Source organism: Gekko japonicus, unplaced genomic scaffold (genome assembly GCF_001447785.1).
Source record: "Gekko japonicus isolate JY-2015 unplaced genomic scaffold, Gekko_japonicus_V1.1 scaffold158, whole genome shotgun sequence".
Lineage (NCBI taxonomy): Eukaryota > Metazoa > Chordata > Lepidosauria > Squamata > Gekkonidae > Gekko > Gekko japonicus.
The window spans coordinates 12,842-34,707 of record NW_015170279.1 but is presented as its reverse complement, the minus strand read 5'-3'; the positions used below and the strand labels follow the sequence as shown (position 1 = coordinate 34,707).

The following is a 21,866-nucleotide window of genomic DNA, read 5'->3' as shown; positions in this document are numbered from 1 at the left end:
CCCTCCCCATAACAGACACCCTGTGAGGTAGGTGGGGCTGAGAGAGCTCTTGACAGAAACTGCTCTTTTTCAAGGACAGCTCTTATCAGAACTACAGCTTGCCCAAGGTCATCCAGCCAGGTGCAAGTGGAGGAGTGGGGAATCAAACCTGGTTCTCCCAGATTAGAGTCTGCACACTTAACCACTACACCAAACTGACTAGGGCCCTATGAGGAAATATTCCAGTTTTTAAGCCCGCTGATTTCAATGGGCTTGGTGGTGGAAAGAGCAGTCATGCCCCAGCCAACTTATGGAGAGCCCATTGGGTTTTCAAGGCCAGAGACATTAAGGCTGCAGTCACACACACTGAATAATCCACTTTCGATGCACTTTCCAACTGGATCGGGGGGGGGAGAGCGAGGGTGGTGCAGCTGCTTGTGGGAAACTGGTCTGTGTGAACTGGCAAAATCCAGTTGGAAGCAATGTTCCCTCTAAGCTGTGGAGTCTTGTGAGCAAAAATTCTCCTCTGTGAGCTCCTGGCATTAAAGTTGTGAGCGAGCGAGTTGGCTACTGCATACATTAATTTGCTTTGGAGCCATCCTTCCTGAGCTAAGACAAAAATGTGTGAGCCAGAGGCTAAAAAACTGTGCTGGCTCACACTAACTCAGCTTAGAGGGAACACTGGTTGGAAGGTGCACTGGAAGTGGATTGAAAGTGGATTATTTAGTGTGTGTGACCGCAGCCTAAGAGGTGGTTTGCCATTGCCTGCTGGTGAATGAGAGTGAACATATTGAATACATTTTTCCCCCAAAAAGGGGGGAGGGGGGCTGAATCCACAGCACCACCCTGAGGTTCCATCAGCAGCATTCCTCAAAATCCAATTCAGGCACTTCAGACCTCGTTTGTTGCTTTACAAGCAGCTCTTTGGGGTCTCTGCGGCGAAAGGCCTCCCTTCTCCCATTAATTTTAGTCACAGTTTATCCAGACCTGTGATTGTTTTGGATCCTTTTTACAAAGGATGGCATGTTCTGCGTCCCCCGTTCCCTCTGAGACCGCCACAGCCTCAGACTCTGAGAGTGGAACAAAGGTACCGCTTGCTTCCTCTGCTAGAGAGCAGGCCAGAAAGCTGGCAGGGGGCAGCTGCAATGGAAAAGGAGGTAAACCGGTTCGTTATCTATAATCCCTTGAAGTGCCCCCTCATGAGCAAGTGCACATCAGTCTCATCCTCAGCTAGGATTGCCAGCTTTGGTTTGGGCAATTCCTGGCGATAGGAGGATAGAGCCCGGGGTTGGCCAGGTTTGGGGAGGGGAGGGAGCTCAGCAGGGTATGGAAGAGGAGGAGGAGATTGGATTTATATCCCACCCTTCACTTGAGAGTCTCAGAGCGGCTTACAATCTCCTTTCCCTTCCCCTCCCCACAACAGACACCCTGTGAGGTAAGTGGGGCTGAGAGAGCTCTTTTGAGGATCGCTCCTGAAAGAACAGAAAGAGAACTTGTGACTGACCCAAAGTCACACCAGCAGCTGCATGTCGAACTCCTGGAATCAAACCTGTTTCTTCCAGATTAGAGTGCACGCTTCTAAATCGCTACGCCAAAATGGTTCTCATAGAGTCCACCCTCCAAAACTGCTTTTTTTCTCCAGGGGAACTAATCTCTGTAGTCTGGAGATAAACTGTAATTCCAGGATGTCCCCGGGCTCCATCTGGAAGTCGGCAACTCTATCCTCAACTGCCAACAGGGAACTACAGACTCTAAGCGAGTCCCATAAACTTGGGCCCTTGAGCATAGGTCACACTGCTGTAAAGGCAGGCAGAACTGTATCCAAGTGCCCTCATGTCTGGCATCGCTAACCAATCCTCACGCATTAAAGCAGCAGACCAGCAGACAACCCTCTCCCAAAATACTAAAACTTGAGGGCATCCAATGAACCTGATGGGCAGTAGGTTCAGGACGGACAAAAGGAAATACTTCTTTACACAGAGAGTGATTAAAATGTGGAATTCGCTGCCAGAGGATGTAGTGACTGAGGGGAACCTCCACATTCAGAGGCAGTAATCCTCTGAATCCCAGAGCCAGGAGGCAACATCAGGGGAAGGTCTTGGCCTCTGTGCCCTGTTGCTGACTCTCCAGAGGAACTGGTTGACCACAGTATGAGACAGGATGCTGGACTGGATGGACCATTGATCTGATCCAGCAGGGCTCTTCTTACATTCTTATGTTTCAATTCTTATCTGTATTTTAAAAAATTATCTGCAGTAGATCTCATGGTTTCCGTGGTTTGGGGGAGAGGGCTTGCCCGCACTGCATTTTCAGCATGAGGAGTGCTTTTACACAACTCAGCAAGACACGCTCACTGCATTTCATGCCCCTGCATCAGCCAATCGATACATCAGATCTGGACTTCACTAATCAACACAGGTAGGCAAAGCCTCCCGAGGCAGCTCTATGTAACAGCAACCTAGTGGCATCCTGGCTCTTTTGGAATGGCAACAAAGACAGGGCTAAGCTCGTCTGTCTTCGGCAAGCGTTTTCAGCACCACTGGCTGGAGGTCTGAACTGAGTGGCCCCAGGCGTGCTGCCAGTGCACCCCCATTTCCTCCGAGGCCGTCCTGCTACCTCAATCCACCCTTGCCTTGCAGAATGAACCCAAGCCTTAACAGCGAGCTTTCCAGGCAAAACTTGCTTTGAAACCTCCTCTGCTTCTCTCTCTGTGCAGTGTTCAGTCCTGGACTCGTGTCGTTCTGCCCTCTTTCTTCCCCCCGCTCTCCCTTTCCTTGACCTTCATTCCCTCCTGCGGTCTTCCCTGTGGCTTCTGGCCCCATTTGAAAAGCCTCCAATGGCTGCCGCTTCCCTGACCTCGTACAGTTTGCCAGGTTGTGAGGGAGAGACGAAGAGACGCAGCTGCTGCCCATCTGTCCCCGGCACTGTCTGCTCTGACTGACTTCAGCTTCACGGCAGAGGTCTTTTCCAGAGATATTTTGTCACTGGAGATACCGGGGATTGGGTTGGAATGGGGCGGGGGCTCTTTAAGCAAAAGAGATGCTCTTGCACAGAGCTAGGCTCCTCCTCAGATCTTGCCGGTGCCTCCAGTGCTTGAAGGCAGAGGAAGCAACCTCAGTTCCTCCCACCTCATCCCCTTTCCTTCAGCGGTCCCCTTGGGAGCCAATAGGATTCCACGGTTGGGGAGGGGCTGCGGCTCAGTGGTAGCGCATTTGCTACGTACGCAGAAGGTCCCCGGTTCAATCCCCAGCGTCTCCAGTTAAAGGGATCAGGCAGTAGGGGATGTGACCTTTGCCCAACACTCTGGAGACCCACTGCCAGTCTGAGTAGAAAATACTGATCTTGATGGCCCAGGTCCAAGTCAGTATAAGGCAGCGTCACGTGTTCACTGTGTCCCTCACTTAGACAGGGAATATTAGAGGCACAGGGCACAAGGCACCCATTTCTCACTTTTCGGGGCCGCTCTTGTGAATGTTGCTGCTCTATGAGTTGCCATTTTGAACACTGATTCTGATTGTTCTTGATTACCAACCTCATATGGTAAAGGTAAAGGTTCCCTTGCTTGAAAGCCAGTCGAGTCCGACTCTAGGGTTGCGGTGCTCATCTCCGTTTCCAAGCCGAAGAGCCAGCGCTGTCTGAAGATGTTTCTGTGGTCAAGGCGCACGGAATGCTGTTACCTTCCCACTGAAGTGGTACCTATTTATCTACTTGCAATGTCTTGCGTTCAAACTGCTAGGTTGGCAGGAGCTGGAACTAGAGACGGGAGCTCACTCCGTCACGCGGCAACTCGGGTCTTGCACTGCTGAACTACCGACCTTCCACAGCCTGCAGTTCAGCATCTTAACCACTTGAGCCACCGCAGCGCCAACCTCATATGGGGGGGGAGTTCAAATGGCTTTCATGGCTAAGTACTGCTGTAGCTATGTAGATTTTACATACCCTGCTCTACTTCTGTAGAAAAGTAAACGAAATGAAGAACTCCTTGCACACTGTATGAAGGCATTTAAACACAGAAGAAAGATCTCCAGGCCATGTTCAAGCTGTGTATCCAAATGCCTTGATGTCTGTACAGGTTGCCCCTGAACACTAGGTGGCAGTGTGGTCATGTACACAGACGCACATAGGTCTACATGAAGCAAGCACATATTACATTTAGAACACTTATGGCAATAAGAGAAGTGACCATATATTTCGCTCTCTACATGGGCAAAGGACTAGCAGTGCTGGTCTTCAGAAATAGAACCCCTTGGAATTTTGATCAGTGGACAGGCTTAAACAAATTCCTCACAAACAAGTTCGGGCATCACAAGGCAATTACCAAACGCAAGAGAAGAGAGATCTGATTCCATAAATTCTGTAGTTAGGACGGGATTCTAGAGTAAAGCCTGAGCAGGGCAGTTCTGAAGATCTGTTCACCTCTGGACCCCGTCACCCAAGGTTGCATCTACAGTACTGAATTTGTGATATAACTAACCTGGAGATCCTGACCACTGTTTCCAAGTGGTGCAATCACTTTTACATCTCTCACCAGGTCTTGAGTGTTACTTAGGACCAAATCAAGGATCGCCTCTCCCCTGGTAGGTTCCATGACCATCTGCTCCATAGCACAGTCATTTAGAGTGTCTAGAAACTCAATCTCTTTCTCTCGACTAGAACACATATTGACCCAATCAATGTGTGGGTAGTTAAAATCACCTATTACGACACAGTGTTTTTGTCTAGCTGCTATCTGATTCCATAAATTCTGTAGTCAGGATGGGATTCTAGAGTAAAGCCTGAGCGGGGCAGTTCTGAAGATCTGTTCACCTCTGGACCCCATCACCCAAGGTTGCATCTACAGTACTGAATGTGTGATATAACTAACCTGGAGATCCTGATGGAAATGGAATCTTTAATATTAAACTACTGGCCAGCTGCTAAACAATATGGACATAAGTTTGAATTAATAGAAATATTTTGTGCAGCTGCCCGTGCAGTTATAGCTACATTTTGGAAAAAGAACAAAAGACCCACTATATCTGATTGGTTCTTAAAAATACAGGAATATTGTATAATGGACAAGCTAGCGGATTCTCCAAGAGATACTGATCTATATAATTCAAATTTTGTTAAAATTTGGTTTCCGGTTCTTGAATACTTCGCCTCACATAAGGAATTTGAGCATATACTTGAAGCAATTAATGTTGTATATTAATATCAGCCATAAAAGCTACATATGTTACACACTTTCTCCCTCAATGCTAGCTACTACAGGTTGTACTACTGTCCTAATAACTGTTCAATGTTATATGTTTCAATACCTGTTTCCATGCTTTAAAATTACTGTTAATGTTTTTTCCGTTAGTCATGTATTTGGTTACGGCTATGCATGTATTTGGTTTTTAAATACAATAAAGTTTAAAAAAAAAGTACTGAATTTGTGCTTGGGCGCGCTAGAGCTCTACCCCAAAAACTGATTTCTATACCAAGATTGAGTTCTGCAATACATTATGAGAATGATGAGAATAACAAATGTTCAGAAAGAGAAGCGCCTCTGAGCATGTACAGAGTTCCTCTTCTACACTGCCCTCTTAAGAATTATTGAGGAAGGCTTCAAAGGGCAGGAGGGACAGGTCCCAGTCTGCCTTGTGCGGGAGTCTCTCTTTTCTACTGTGCCTTCACAGACCTGGAACTATCGGAAGGTTAACTTTTATCAGCATCAGGCTATCTTCCAGCCTGGCTGGACCCCCCCCCCCTCTCTTGATTGTTCTGGGTCCTTCCCACTGGGTTCCTGTCCCAGCTCTCTGGACTCACTCTGGTTTCTTTCTAACCCTAGCCAGTTTGGTGTAGTGGTGAAGTGCGCAGACTCTAATCTGGGAGAACCACGTTTGATTCCCCACTCCTCCACTTGCACCTGGCTGGATGACCTTGGGCAAGCCGTAGCTCTGATAAGAGCTGTTCTTGAAAAAAGAGCAGTTTCTGTCAAGAGCTCTCTCAGCCCCACCTACCTCACAGGGTGTCTGTTGTGGGGAGGGGAAGGGAAAAGGAGTTTGTAAGCCGCTCTGAGACACCTTTGGGTAGTGAAGGGCGGGGGATAAATCCAATCTCTTCTTCTTCTTCTTCTAATATCTTTCATGCCTTACTTTTTGCTCTGTGTCCCTGCCTCTTATCGGCTTTTTTTTTGCCACGGTACCTGCACGCTGTTTGAATCAAAGATCAAGCCTCCTAGAAATCATCCTCAGATACAGGATTGTGTGTCCTTTACTGGTTGTCTCAGCCTCTGAAATATCAGACCGATCCTCTCCACTCAAGTCACACAACGATCCTGAAAATCTGAAAGTGTCACTATGATGATTTTGCCCTCCCTCACAGGATTTCCTTTTATCTTCTTTTGGCTGAGCAACCCCTTTTTCCCTTTTTCTTCTTCTTTGTGTTTGGTCTGGCTGTCCCACCTAGTCAATCGAATGTATATTGTTAGATGTTGATGCGGCCTAGGGAACTGAGGGGAGGGACTAAAATCCTTCTTATATCGTGTTTAGAAAATGGCACATGAGAGGCTGATAGTAATTCGAAATAACAAACTTTGAGGGGAAATGGTCAGGTATGAATCAAGTTTAGAACTTATAAGATGAACAGGCAACATGAATGAGGTAACTCTGTATAAAAATAAATGCCAGATAATTTGTCATAAACAAGTAACTGCTTCTGTTATTCAAACAGGTCTCTAAAACTTGAGGACAGAGATTTCCTGGCAGTCTCTGCTTAAATACACAAATATAAGCTTCTTTGTCCCACAGACACTTAAGTTGGTGAAGGCAGGAACATTCAAACCAGTTCCAATTTCCTTCCCTATCCACAGGCTAAGGATCACCCCCTCCTTTTAGGAGCTATTTCCTTTAGACTGGATAGGGATTACCCCCCTTCTCTAGGAGCTATTTCCCTCAAGCTTGAATAGGAATCCTTCTTGATCCTCTCACTCCCTCAGCTTTCCTTACCAGTCAACTGTTAGTTCTTCACTGTCACTCCTAATTGACGCTCAACTGAAGAATTCCATTTTAATCCCCTGCCACTCAAGGGTCTCAGACCATCAAACATTTACTGTCCATCACAGTCACCTACCCTTGGTTTGTGCCCCACTCGTTCCTGATGCAGAGGTGTTTGTGCACAGGGTCCTTCATGTAACCTTCATAGCACAGGCACTCGCCTATGAGGGGGAAAAGAAACAGAAATGGAAATCATGAACAATACCCAGATATCCCGGGAAAAGATCTCTGGCTTGTGGCAGCTCTTTCAACACAACGTGCAGCATCGGCGACAAGGACAAATTCTATGATAACAAAAATTAAAAATGGCCGGCCTTTGAGTTTCTGTCAGTCTGCAGTCTGGCTGAAGCTGTGCTCGTAATACTCTATCCCCATCCACCCCATCTCAAAAACAGTATCGTAATGAAGGGAATAAGACATCAAACAATGCCTAACATAATCAAGGGGTTGGAGTACCTTCCCTTGGCTTTTTTTGCTTGGTCAAAAATCTAAGGACTACACCCTGCACATCTGAGAACCGAGCTTAAAATCACTGCAAGCTCCATGCTTAGAATGCCTGGCACACCTCTGGTATGTCCCTAAAGCATCAGTGAAACACAACACAAAGAAGGTTTCCTGTGTGGCTTTTTCTTTCCAAAAACAATGCCTAACATAATCAAGGGGTTGGAGTACCTTCCCTTGGCTTTTTTTGCTTGGTCAAAAATCTAAGGACTACACCCTGCACATCTGAGAACCGAGCTTAAAATCACTGCAAGCTCCATGCTTAGAATGCCTGGCACACCTCTGGTTTGCCCCTAAAGCATCAGTGAAACACAACACAGGGAATTCTGTTTGAAGAAGGCTTTCCAGAACTCAGGCAAGCAGGATCCCAATTTGAGTTGGGACTGTGGCGCTGGGTGGGGAGGAGGACTGAACCTTTCGCCCACGCCAGCTTCCCAATTTGAAGATGACCCAGGCAATTTGCTAATGCTGGGGCAAGCCAAAAAGTACTGATGCGGGTTTTTGTGTGTTTACCCCAACGGGGCCAGCAGCAAGTCCCCGATGCCGTTTCAGGTCGGGAAAAGGGTGCATGGGGAAAGACTCAACCTGCTCTTCCTCCACGCCAAGGTCCCGATCCATATTAAGCTCCATTCACAAAACTCTCAGCATCGCCCACAACTGAGCCGCGAGTAGAAGACATGATGGACGCTTAGAAAACCTTGACCGGTGTGGAGAAAGTAGATTAAAAGGGATTTCTCTCTCTGTCTCCTAACACTAGAACTCACAATGAGTGCATGAAACTGATGGTCAGCGGGTCTGAGACACAGAAAAGAAAGAACTTCATGGCTGCAGTGCAGGATGATGGTTATTAGTTTAGGTGGCTTCCAAACATAGACATCCATGGGGGAAAATTGGTCTGTGGTTGGGCTACTGGCCTCCATGTGCAGATATAATAGGAATACCTTCGGCCTTATCCGGTAGGGGTCTTCCTACATTGCTATGGTTTTAAATAATATAATAAGTGCAGCAGCTTTGGAGGAAATCAGATCCCATACCCAAAGCTTTCATGCTAAACCAACAGAGAACCTCCTGCAGAATGGATGTACTCTCACCAAGTAACTGCTTTCATACGTCATAAATGGGCCTCTGTTTGTACACTATGGACACAAACACAGTTTACTGTCAAATTCATGTGCTCCTTTACCACCTTCCTTCTATTGAGGTTAACCTGTGTGGTTAGTCCAGTCACCGTTAGTTAGCAGAGAGCTTAAATAAAGCTACAAACGCAGCAGCGTCACTTTACCAGGTTACTCAGCTTACAAATCTACACAGAGCCATGTTGCAAGTTTAGAAGAGAAATACTTCTCTCCTTATTTGAGAAGTACACTTTGGATAGGAAAGAGCAGAGATATGATAGAGTACTAACTTACTAGGATGGAGGCAGATGGCGGGAGGCCCATCTGCCTTATGGTGCCAAGAGAGGACCACATGTCTCTCTCTTGGTGCGTGCAGGGGGAGTGATCGTCCTCATCAGACTGAGAAAGAAGAAGGAAGGGGAAATTGTCCCTGAGAGTACAATCTGCATTTCAAAGGAGACAGTGGCAGAAGACCAGAGACAGGAAGAAAGGTCAGTGTGCCTGTCTAGCTATCTAGCCTCTCTCACCACTCAGTCTAGAGGTCTGAGACAGGAGACATCACATCTGGAATTTCCAACACCTTCAGGATCAGAAGACCATCCAAGGCTTCCTGGTTTCAGAAGCCTTCATTCAATCTCCGGTCAGCTGTGATGAGCCCTAGCCACAGTGCCTGGGCAAATTAGAGGTTTTTTTGTCCTCCCCACAAACTGACTGTAAACTGGAATCCACCTGTGGTTTAGAACCCCAGCTGGTGTGGAGAAACACAGATGCATCCAGGCACTGTGGCAAAGTGGAGATGTGAGTCCTGCTTCTGAAACCAGTGTGCCTTCAACTGCCTTCTGCTTGTGGGAGGGAAGAAGGGCTGCCTTGTACCACGGCAGCAAACTGAGTTTGTACTTGTTGCGAACAAGCGCCGATTTGTGGGTGACATCTAAGTGCAGCCGGGAAGAGGTGATGTGGTCACACACACCCAGGGCCTTTTCCCCTCCACTTTTTAGAGCACTTTGGAATGCAGACATTTCAGACACGAGACTTTTTGCCAGCCTGGAGTCGCAGCTCTACTTAATCTCTCTGCGTCAGGCTGCCTCTAAAGGCACAGGCGGAAGGCTGAAAAACAGCCAATGACCTGACATGACACAATCAACGAGACAGACTAAGTACCAGTGTCTGAGTACTGTCTTCTCTTCCAAGTTCCCAGGAAGCAAGGTGAGCCTGATACAAGCGGAGGCTGGCAGTATTTGTCAGGGGGGCACAATATGAAAAAGGCCAAAGGTTTCCTTAGGCAACCTATGACTCAGAATGAACAGCAGCAGCAGACCTGGAGGAGGAGGAGGAGGAGGAGGAGGAGGAGGAGATTGGATTTATACCTTGCCCTTCTCTCAAGAGACTCAGAGCAGTTTACAATCTCCTTCCCTTCCTCTCCCCACCACAGACACCCTGTGAGGTAGGTGGGGGATGAGAGAACTCTGAGAGAACTGCTCTTGAGAGAACAGCTCTGAGAGAACTGTGACTGGCCCAAGGTCACCCAGCTGGCTGCATGCAGAGGAGTGGGGAATCAAACCCAGTCCTCCAAATTAGAGTTTGCCGCTCTTAACCACTTCACCAAACTGGCTTGAGGGAGGAGGCCAGATTTCATTCTTCCTGATTTTTGGACTCCCTAATTAGGAGGGCTCTTCAAAAAAGTGGTTCTCAAGAGCAGTTCTGTTGTCTTCCTCCCCACCCCTGCTAAAATGTGGGTGGGATCGACTGTCCTCTAGCCAAGAATCCTCAATGGATCTCAAATGAGATTTGGAAGAGATGATTGCTAATCCTGCTCACCCAAGATGCGGAGGTTAACCTTTAAAGCCTTTCACGGCCTGGGACCCATGTATGGGTGGAACCACTTCCATCAATACGTGCCCACAAGGCAGTTCTGACCACCAGACCAAGGGTCCCCTCAGGTCACTGAGGTCTGTTTCTGCTCAGGCTTGCTCTAGTTTCATGCTACCGACTTCCCCGGGATAGGGGGAAGGCCTCAAACTTGCAAAGATTTCAGAGGTGCTGTAAAGTGGAGCTTTTCCAACACACTTTTGAAGGCTCACAAGTAAAGGTTATGGTCGGCTCCTTTTTTTACTTATATTTATGTGAATTGAGATTGCAGCTGGTTTTCACTGATACATGACATAGCCCCCCCCCCAAATAAGCATGCACAATTAGAACTTAAACTATGGAAAGGGGCCCAGGCCCATAGCTAAAGTGGGGCATTTCAGGGCTCCGCCCCCTCAAATGTGAGACACACCCTACAACAGCTGCTGCCCCTCTGCACCTCCGTCCCCTGCTGTGACATGAAAAGGACCCTCCAGCTGATCAGCAGGAGCATGTGGCCCGCTGATCAGCTGGAGGGCCCTTTAAATCTTACAGCTGCCCCTCTCCCTCCCTTCCTCCAAGATTTAAAGGGCCCTCCAGCTGATCGGCGGGCCCTTTAAATCTTGCAAGATGTGAGGGAGAGGGGTGGCTGCTGGCTGCATGCTTTCCCTGGACTCCAAGTGGCCCATTTCCTAGATCTCTTGTGTTTTCTTATTGCATTTTTAAAAATATTTTGTAATCCACCTTGAGTCTCCCGGAGAAAGGCAGGGTATAAGTAAACATTGCGGGGTGGGGGAGCTTAAATAGTTACTATTTTATCTCATAATGAAAAGCAGGAGTGAGAGCTGAAATGCCTGCCAGTCAAGAAAGAAGTTTTTTTGTTGTCATAGTAACTTTAGATACAGGGATTACAAAGGCTACTTTCAACCATTCCTAAACAAAACTTGTTCCTTTTTTTCACTTAGGGCAGGAAAACCTCCACCAGGACTACACCTGGATGTAGTCAAAGGAGACAAACTTATTGAGGTATGAAAATCGATACAGAGGAATATACTTCTGGTGTTAATTGCTTCAGCTACCCATCTGAAGCATAAAACACAGCGAGCAACATTTAGAGGGTGTATTCTTCTTTGATGCTGGCTCAGAGCATCTGTGGCAAACTCTATAGGTAAACCTGTTGCCATGTTGGATCTAAGTTTATGTTTCAACCATCCTTGCAATAACTCTTGGGAGATGGATAATGTTTCTTGTATCTCTCACCACCTGTTCTTCACATGGTCTCACGATTTGGACTATAAGCAGTTAGATCTGCTCTTTAGCACTGCAAACCTGAAAGCTGTCACACCCTGATTGGCAGCTACAGTTGGGGAGGGACCGTGGCTCACTGGCAGAGCATCTGCTTGGCATGCAGAAGGTCTGAGGTTCAATCCCCGGCATCTCCAGTGGAAAGGGTCAGGTTGTAGGTGATGGGAAAGACCCCTGCCTGAGGGCCCAGAGAGCCGCTGCCAGTCTGAGTAGACAACACTGACTCTGATGGAACATGTGTCTGTTTCAGTATAAGACAGTCTCATGTATTCATGTAACTAGGAATTTTCCAGTGAAACCGACTTCTTAAGTCTCTTGTCTCTGTAGGTGGTCCTTAGTTGATTCGGACCAATTTGTACCAGTTTCGAGGTCACTTATTTTTGCAGTCACGGCACATCCCATTTAGCCCACATAACCTCTTCATCCAGCCCTAATGGAGACGTCGGCAGACTTAACATGCCTGAAATCAGGTCATGTTGATCTTGAGACAAATGGGATATAAGTATTTTTAATAACACGTGAACACATGAAGCTGCCTTGTACCACCAAGGTCAGTAGGGTCTACTCAGACTGACAGCGGCTCTCCAGGGTCTCGAGCTGAGCGAATGGCTGTGGCTCAGGGTCGAGCATCTGCTTGGCATGTGGTCATGTGTCCTTCACTTCACCTACAACCTGATCCTTATTGGAGATGCCAGGAATTGAACCTTGGACCTCCTGCGTGCCAAGCAGATGTTCTACCACCACTGACCAACCCCCCACCCCAAGTGCACACACATGAAACTGCCTTATACTGAATCAGATCTTTGGTACATCAAGGTCAGAATATCTTCTCGGACGGGCAGTAGCTCTCCAGGGTCTCTGGCCAAGGTCTTCCACATCACCTACTGCTTGGTGCTTCTAAGTGGAGATGCCGGGGACTGAACCTGGGATGTTCCACCTGCGGCAGACGTCTTTATATGGCCTCCCTGAGGTGGCTGCCACCTATCCATCTATTGACCCAAATAATATGCCAAAGAACCATAAAACCAGTGGCTGTCAGAAGTGTGATTGAATTTTAAGGTTTATTACTGTTTGAATTCCTAACTTGTTTGATTTTAATTGTATCTATTGTACTGTTTTGATGACGTTCCCCGCTCTGAGCCCGCTTATGGGATGGGCAGGCTATAAATACAAATGATAAATAAATAAATAAAACAGAGTCCCTTCCACTGAGACACAATCCCTCCCCGCTTTAAATGATCCCACTTGCCCCATCACCGCAACCTGATTTAGGAAGACTTCCTGCTCTGGTTTTAGGGCGGCAGCTATTCTTCCGCTCCGCTCGGCCATGCTCTTTTGTTGGAACAAGACTCCTTGGGCCAGAGAAAGGCTTCCAACTTGACTAGTAGGATGCAAACCAGCGCTGACCTGAAGGTGGTCTCAAGAGGGGAGAGAGCTATCTCGCTCTTGTCCCCTTTCTAACGCCAGTGTTGGATTAGAGCCTCACCTGACAGAACTTTGCACACAATAGCGGGCTGTGTGCATACAGGAGTTTGTGCAAGGATTTCTCATGGTCCACTATGGAACAGATGGTTGGTAGGGGAGGGGCCCAGAAGGCAGAATCAATCTCGGAAGGTGTCCAAAGCCCTCCACATTCTTGAAAGCACAGCTCAGAAGTTTCTGTCTGGCTTGAAAAGCCTCTCCAGCCATTCTCCCCCTCAATCCGTCCCCTCCCCAAAGCCGTCTTGGCAGAGCAAGGGGCAAGAAGCCGGTGCCTGGCTCCTGATTAAAGCCAGGAGAGCACACAGCCATCAGTTTCTTCCTGGATAACAGCACAGAGAACCAGGCACTGCCTTCGCACGTGGGAGATCTGGCTGTGCGCTCTGGGGTGCAAATCAAACTTGCAGGGCTAAACTTTGCTGAAAACATGCCGGGGACCAATGCTCCCTCTAAGCTGTGGAGTCCTGTGAGCAAAAATTCTACTTTGTGAGCTACCGGCGTTAAAGTTGCGAGCAGGCGATTTGGCTGCTGCACAAATTAGTTTGCTCTGGAGCCCTCCTTCCTGAGCCAAAACGAAAATCTGTGAGCTGGAGACTAAAAAAACTGTGAGCTAGCTCACGCTAACTCAGCTTAGAGGGAACACTGCCGGGGACCGTGCAAAAAAACAGAACGAAAGAAAATCACGTCAGAATACAGCCAAAAGCACAAAAGGCACAACAGAAGCTCTTGTAGAAAAACAAAACAAAAAAACACAACCAATCTCACGGATTTTTCAACCCCCACCCTCCCCACAATGCTGACAAAAACCTGTGAAGTTGGAAAGCGCCCCCCCCCCCGAGGGTGCTGAACGCCCTCCCTTCTGCGAGGCCTGCTGGGGCTGACAGCTGCCATGGCAGATGGTCCTGCATTACGGCTCCACCGTGGAATGAGGACCTGGGTGAAGAAGTGAGTCAGGGTTGCAAAGGAAGGATTAGATGCTCACGGAGATGTGTGTGCTGGGAGAACACAAGACTCCTCCGGACTCCTCAAGTGCAATTCCCCGTCACCCTGGAGCTGCACTTCTTAAAGGAGGATGCAGCAGTTTTTTTAAAGACACAGCCAGGCTCTCCTAACTCAGTTCTCTTGTTTGTTTGTTTGTTTGTTGGCATGCATGCATAAGATCCTGGGTCCAATCCCAGTCAGAGGACATGACGCACTGAAACATATTTTTTAGGAACAATGGGAGATAGCTGAAGGCCGACTGAATGTCATGGGAGTCAGGAACAGCAATTGACCTGCACAGGCTCCACTGGATTACATTGCAGCACGCTTAAGTTGCACAGAAAATGTGGAATGTATTATGAGAAACCTGTCCTGGGCCTGGAATGACAGCCACCACAGTGGAATAGCAGTCCATGGGGATGGAGTCAGTGCTCCGGGACTGGAAGGACAGCCTCCAGAGTACCGATTCGAGTCCCAAGGACTGTCATTCCACTCCAGGGGCTGTCATTCCAGTCCCAGGGCGGGCTTCTTGTAACCCATTCCACATTTTCATTGCAACTTTTCTGTGTGTTTCAGTGGACCTATGCAAGTGAATTAGTGCCAATGAGTACCTACCTTCCAGACCTTCAGGCATCCCCCATGGTTCCCGATGTGCATTCCTGTCATTTGTTTTAGTACATCCCAAAAGGGATTGCAGACAGCAGATGAGAGCTACAGCCAATCCAAGCAGATCATACTGGATAAAAATGACCAATGGCCTGACTCCACATAAGATAGCTTCACAGGCTCCGTGCTCTCCCCACACACACACACACGGGAATCAAGAGAGGAACTGAGAGATCTGTAAAGGTCCTCTGCACAGCGGGTATTTCCCATCCACACTTGTGCAGGACTTGGATGGGGTTCTCTTGATTGCCCCGTATGGAGAAACAATCCCTCTTGTCCCACTAGGATAGGGTGAACATTCCTCCCATGCCCACCTACCGGTGTCGGGGTCACACTCGTGTTCGCAGGGGTCAAGAAGCCGTCGGGCGCACAGGTCCAAGGCCCAGGGGCCACTGGAGTTCTGCTGGGAGAAAAGGACCACCTGGGCAGGATTGAGCCAGTCGCTGGCATCTAACTGGCTTCCCTCCAGCAGGATAAATCGGCTGCCTGCACAGTAAACAAAACGTAACATTTGGGGGTAGGGGGAAGTCCTGCAATATAGGATGCTTCCATGTGTGAAGCCTCAATCATCTCTGATCGCCCCCGTTGCTGTTTATGTGAGTGTCTGATCACTGCAAATGCAGAAGAGGAAGCAAAAGAACAAGGCAGGTTTCTCATTCAGGACAACCACTTTAACTATCATCTGCGGCTGAAAACACTCCTAGCAGTGCCATCCTGAGCAGAGATACGCCCTTCTAAGCCCACTGACTTCAATGCACTTAGAAGGGCGTTAATTCTGCTCAGGACTGCACTGTTAAAGAGTTCTCTGCTCCAAACCACTTTAAAACCCATTATTTTCCTCTCAAGGACGTTATTTGTTCTTTGAATTTCTGCAAAATAGGGCACATTCACAAATTCACTTTTGGAAGCCTCTCTGCCAGCGTGGAGGCCGTATGTCTGTAGTCATTGTCTGGTGTTTTGGAAAAACCCAGCTCACTGCAGGAACTGGCATTAAAGAGACAATGGGATTGTTTTGTGAGTTAGGAGTAAGTACTTTGTTCCCTGATACCTACGGAAAACAGCCAAGTGACTAAGAAATGTTGCCTCCCTTTCATCCTCTCATAGGAACATAAGAGAAGCCAATGTTGGATCAGGCCAATGGCCCATCTAGTCTAACACTCTGTCACACAGTGGCCAAAAATACCAGGTGCCATCAGGACGTCCAGCAGTGGGGCCAGGACACTAGAAGCCCTCCCACTGTTGCCCCTCCCCATCTCTCTCTTTCCTCCAAAGAGTTCAGAGTGGCATATACGCATCTTCCCCCCCCTCCATTTTATCATCACAACGACCCTGTGAGGTAGGCTAGGCAGCAAGAGTGTGCTAAGCTCACCTAGTGAGCTTCATGACTAAGTGGAGATCTGACCTCTGGATTTCCCAGATCTTAGTCCAGCACTCTAAGCGCCAGACCACACTGGCTGTTTGGGCAACGACCTGATCAGAGCACAGGCTCCTCCCTGGAAGTGAAAATGAGAAAGCCGTCCCCATGATCCTGTGATCACAGTGGAGTTGGGACTTCCAGGGAATGGAAAGATGTAAACTTGTTACCAAGAAAGCTGCCATAGGAGAGAACGGGGATTCTCAAAGTCACTTTGAATTCTGTCTCTCAGTCCCCGTCTCCATAAAGCTGCTGTTCATCACTAGATCCCACCTTCCTGGGTGCCACCCCAGACAACCAAAACGTCGTTCTCGGGAAACCTCTCGCTCCCCTTACTGGCCCAGTTCTCATTGAGACGGAAACCTGTTTCTGGTCTGTAGCACATGAGGCAGCAAGTGGCCGCTCACAAGAAAGACTGTTCCTCTGTACCAAAGAATTCACTACACACAGAAAGCTAGCATGCCCAGAAGAAACCAAGGTTAAAGCCAGTTTGGTGCAGTGGTTAAGTGTGCAGACTCATCTGGGAGAACCGGGTTTGATTCCCCACTCCTCCACATGCAGCTGCTGATGTGACCTTGGGTCAGTCACAAGCTCTGGCACAGCTGTCCTTGAAACAGGGCAGTTTGTGTCAGAGCTCTCCCAGCCCCACCCACCTCACAGGGTGTCTGTTGTGGGGAGGGGAAGGGAAAGGAGTTTGTAAGCCGCTCTGAGACTCCAAGTGAAGGGCGGGGTATAAATCCAGTCTCTTCTTCTTCTTCTTCTTCTTCTTCTTCTTCTTCTTCTTCTTCTTCTTCACTTATGTCTACCTTTTTTTCGTGTGGAGAGGACATGTGTGTGCGTGTGTAGAGCAGCAGCCAACCGTTTCAGCTTCCTCACTTGTGGTACAAACAAGTTTCCTTTACCTCAGAAATGCCCTTACTGCCTCACTCTTGGGTTCCTCAGCTGACGCTCTTACAGGCTGTTGACTGATGAGGTAACTCGAGTGTGTTCCGTGTTACTGAGCCTCTTCTCTGCCTACCCCTCTGCAAACAGAAGGTGAGGGGGCCTAGGCTTGGCAGAGGGAGAGGCACATGGCTCAGTGTTTTCACAGGAGAGCATTTGTTCCTGCAGTCTGGGAAGGCACAGGCAGCATTAAAATAGGAATCCAAGGGGGGTCTCTGACCCATAAGCCGTATTCTCCCCTCAGCAAGCACCTAAGCACAGAGGAGGCTGTTACCCTGGGACTGAAAATCTGCACTTTCCATTCAGATTTCTCCTGAAGAAGTAACCAGACTTTCAAATCCTGGCGGACTGAAGAGAGTTATGGAAAATGTTAAGGGAACACCAAAGAATAATAATGACTGCCCTGTTTTCCCGAAAGTAAGACATCCCCCGAAAATAAGACCTACTTACAGTTTTGCCTCTCGCTGAAAGAGACATCCCCCGAAAATAGGAACTCCCCGATAATAAGGCCTCCCCCGAACATAAGGCCTCCCCGATAATAAGGCCCCCCGAAGCTACTGTGACTCTGGACTCAGGGCCGTAGCGGCAGGCGCCGCCGCACAGCTCACAGTTGGCCGCTGCGCAGCCGGAGCAGACAGGAAGTGTGAGGTCTCTTTTAATCAGAGAGCCCACGCCACCAGGACAAGCTGCTGCCTGCTGCTCGCTCTGCCCTGACGGAGTGTACTGTATTCTTCTTCATGGAAAAATAAGACATCCTCGAAAATAAGACCTAGCGCATCTTTGGGAGCAAAAATGAACATAAGACACTGTCTTATTTTTGGGGAAATAGGGTAGGTTTTTGTACCCTGCTTTTCTCTACCCTAAGGAGTCTCAGAGTGGCTTACGATCACCTTCTCTTCCTCTCCCCACAACATGCACCTTGTAAGGTGGTGGGGCTGACAGAGTTCTGAGAGAACTGCAACTGGCCCAAGGTCACCCAGCTGGCTGCATGTGGAGGAGTGGGGAATCCAACCCGGTTCTCCAGATTAGAGTCCACACTCTTAACCACTACGCCACACTGGCATTCAGGGGTAACAAGAAGAAGAATTGGTTTTTTATACCCAGCTTTTCTCTAACGTAAGGAGTCTCAAAGCAGTTTACAATGACCTTCCCTTCCTCTCCTTACAACAGTCACCTTGTGAGGTAGGTGGGGCTGGGAGAGTTCTGAGAGAACTGTGACTGGCCCAAGGTTACCTCATATGGAGTGGGGAATCAAACCTGGTTCTCCAGATTAGAGTCCGCCGCTCTTAACCACTACACCACGCTGACAACCTCTGTGGAGAACACAATACTTAGGAGCTTATAGACTGTCTTTCTACATTCAGTGTGTTACATACATACTCTGTCAGGTGGGTTCTACCAAAAAAATGGGGGGGGGGGAGATGTCTCTAAAAAGCCTCACATACATGACATGCCTGAGGCTGCCAACCCATTGGTGAAAGATTGCTGATTGGTCAATGGGGGCTTCAGTCACCTTTGTGAACTGATCTGTTCTCTGGTCCCAATCCTTCCCAGTCCCGACACACAAACACAAGGTTTCAAGTATGCCAATTTGCTCAAGAGGAGACTGCCCACGCCCAACTACTCTCCACCACCACCCCTGGTACAGTGGTTGACCCCAGAGAAGAAGAGGCAGGGTGACATATAAAGTGTTCGCTTACCGTCAGCAATCAGGTGCTCTGGAACGTGCAATGTTATCTTGACCACCAGCGGGCAGTTCACGTGGGACGCGCACACCAGGCCAATGACACAGCTAGTGATGCTAATGAGGGTCAAGGTGGTCTTGCTAACGGGGCTCCTTGGCGAGCCAACTGCAAGGACAATGCAAACGAGAGTTGAAGGGGAAGTCAAAGTGGAATGAACTCAAAGGTCATCTCTCTCAGTCCTGGGCCACAACACTGAGTATCGGATTAACAGCAACATGCACTAATCGAACCTAGGAAAATGAGCCAAGTATGCCACAAGTGATATGCTTTAAGAACAAATGGAAGAAAACCAAATGAAGTTTTCTGGGGGGGGGAGAGAAATAACTGCACCTCTCAGCAGATCAATGAAACTGGAAATCCTACAGAACTCAGAGCATTGCATGCTTCTTTACCCCAACACACTGGACTCTGGGAAGTATAGTCACTGGATGTCGCTCTCAGCCCCCTCCCGACTACACTGGGAGTTACCCCCACTGTTCGAGGGGAAATAGGCCTGCGGGACCCCGACCGTTCCCGGGAGGGTCAGGAGTATTGGCCTGTAGACCTCAATGGGGTGATGGGGCTTCAAAAGGGGGAAGAAGGGGGCGTGGGAGTGATTGGGCCCGTCGACAACAATGTGACAGATGGAAGGAAGGATGGGAAATCAAGATGCCCTGAAGAACTAAAAGAGAAATCAGATTGTTGGTGGAGTCACTTTAAGGCTTGGGTGGTGGGTTCACAGTGTGATGTAAATGAAGCAAATAAAATGGCCATCAGGTGTACCCAGGGAGGAGGGGAATGTGGAGACTGCGAGAAAGACGGAGAGGAGTGATGTAACTCGTACTCGTCTAGCAGTACACATGGCTGAAAGAGAGTGTGTATGAACTCTCAAACGGCATCTCTGAGGGGAATCCAGGCCGGAGAGCTTCATAACGTCGCACTGGATAAGACCCACGATCCAAACGTCTCCCCTCGACAACAACAAGCTGACATATAGTCACTGGATGTGGGCTACAAGCAGGTTTATACAGAAGTATGTGGTTGCCTGCCATTCCAAGAGAAAGGCAAGATGGTGGCACTGGCTCTTGATTGGTGGGATCATTTATCAATCTGTGCTAATGAGCCAATCGGAAGTGTGAAATTCAGACAAGCGACATAGGTTGTGTGTTCAAAAAGCGAGAGGTGGATCTGGACAAGCTGTCCTACAAGTAAAGGGGGAAGAAACTGGGTATGTTTAGCCTGGAAAAGAGAAGATTTGACAAGCAGTGGAAGAGCTGTCACATGGAAAAAAGACTATCAGGACTGTTGGCTTTATACTTGCTTAACTACAAGTAAAGGGGGAAGAAACTGGGTGTGTTTAGCCTGGAAAAGAGAAGACTATGGGAAGACTTGACAAACAGTGGAAGAGCTATCACATGGAAAAGGGAGAAGACTTGAATACATGAAGCCGCCTTCTACTGATTCAGACCACTGGCCCTTCAAGGTCATTATTGTCTATTCAGACTGGCAGCAGCTCTCCAGGGTCTCAGGAAGAGCTTTTTCACACCACCTGCTTGCTGATCCTTTCAACGGGAGATACTGGGGACTGAACCTGGGACATTCTGTGCGCCAAGCAGATGTTCTGCCGCTGAGTCATGGCCAGACCCCATGTTGTTCTCTGTTGCTGGAGAAGGCAAGACGAGATATTATTACAATTGAGCAGACTTCAGTTAAACGTGACGAGAAACTTCCTAATGCTAAGACGAGTCACGCAATGGAACCAGTGGCCTAGGGTGGCAGCAGGCTCTCCTTTGCGGGAGGTTCTTAAGCTGAGGCTGGGCAGCCATGGGGGAGGCTCTAGTTTTGGGTTTCCCGCACTGAGCAGAGTTAGACTGGGTGGCCCATGGTGACCCTTCCCACTTTAGGGCCGTACGACTTTTACAGTGTCATCCTAAGCAGCGTTACGCCCTTCCAAGCCCAAATGGACTTAGCAGATGTCCTCTGCTCAAGAGGACACCTGCAAATGAAGAAGAAATGTGTATTTATAGAGCAAAAAAATGAGTGTGTGAAACAACCCTCGGGAAAGGATGCTGGCTGCATTCCATGGCTCCTTGACGTCTGTGTCTCGATTGGAACAGCAGCAAGGTCAGTTCAGCTATGACCATCTCACTGTGGAGGAGGGGGGGTTCTCTAGTCACCCCTTCCCTCCTCCTCCTCTCTAGTCCCTCTGAGGTGGGAGCTTATCAGGGATGCCTTCTTGGCCGTGCTCCTTCCAGCTCCTGACAGAAGTTCTGTGCCAGCTTTCTTCCCCCAACTGGAAACCCTACAAAACTCAGGCCGCCTTTAATCTTCACAGCAGCCCCGCAGGAGCCATTTCCCCGCAATTTCCTTGCACGGCATCATTGTGACTTTTAATGGCTGGCAACCACATGGAGACGCCCAATTGTGACCATGAGGGGGACATTTTCCCTGTGAAGATGGATGCCATCCTTTTACCCAGAAAGCACTGCTGAGATGCAGCCTGGCACTGCTCTGCTGTCATGTTGATCTGTTTGCGACTCTCTCCCGGGCTCCTGGTGAGTTCCATCCCCTATTCAGGAGGCACATAAAACTTACCATTCCACAAATAAAATGGTCAGGTGGTAGACATTAGCAGCAAATGGACTGTGAGGCTAAATGAAGAGCCATGGGAGGGAGAAGGCACGGTCTGAGAATCCCCAAGATCTTGGACACACTGTGTCTAATCTCATTTGGGAATAAAGACCACAGAGACTTCTCCTTTCACAGTTGATTTAGGACTAGGTTGGATGGTAGTTTCAGAAGCAGCATCAATGAGAGGAACTGTAGCCGCAAAGAGTGGCATTCCTCATTACCAGCACCCGAGGCCAGAGACATCCAACTCCCCCGGGGTAAT

At 48.5% G+C, this 21,866-nt stretch overlaps 1 protein-coding gene across 1 annotated transcript in view; it reads right to left on the bottom strand.

The window, feature by feature from the left end:
• Positions 1–21,539, bottom strand: part of ASTN1 (astrotactin 1) — a 179,069-nt gene extending 157,530 nt beyond the window's left edge. Inside the window, exons 1-4 of the mRNA XM_015417740.1 lie at positions 21,449–21,539; positions 18,950–19,099; positions 15,212–15,379; positions 7,078–7,162 (exon numbers count right to left, since the gene is read on the bottom strand). Coding sequence (XP_015273226.1) covers positions 7,078–7,162; positions 15,212–15,379; positions 18,950–19,099; positions 21,449–21,539 — 494 coding nt within the window. The remainder of the gene's footprint in view (positions 1–7,077; positions 7,163–15,211; positions 15,380–18,949; positions 19,100–21,448) is intronic.
• Positions 21,540–21,866: the final 327 nt, after the last annotated feature.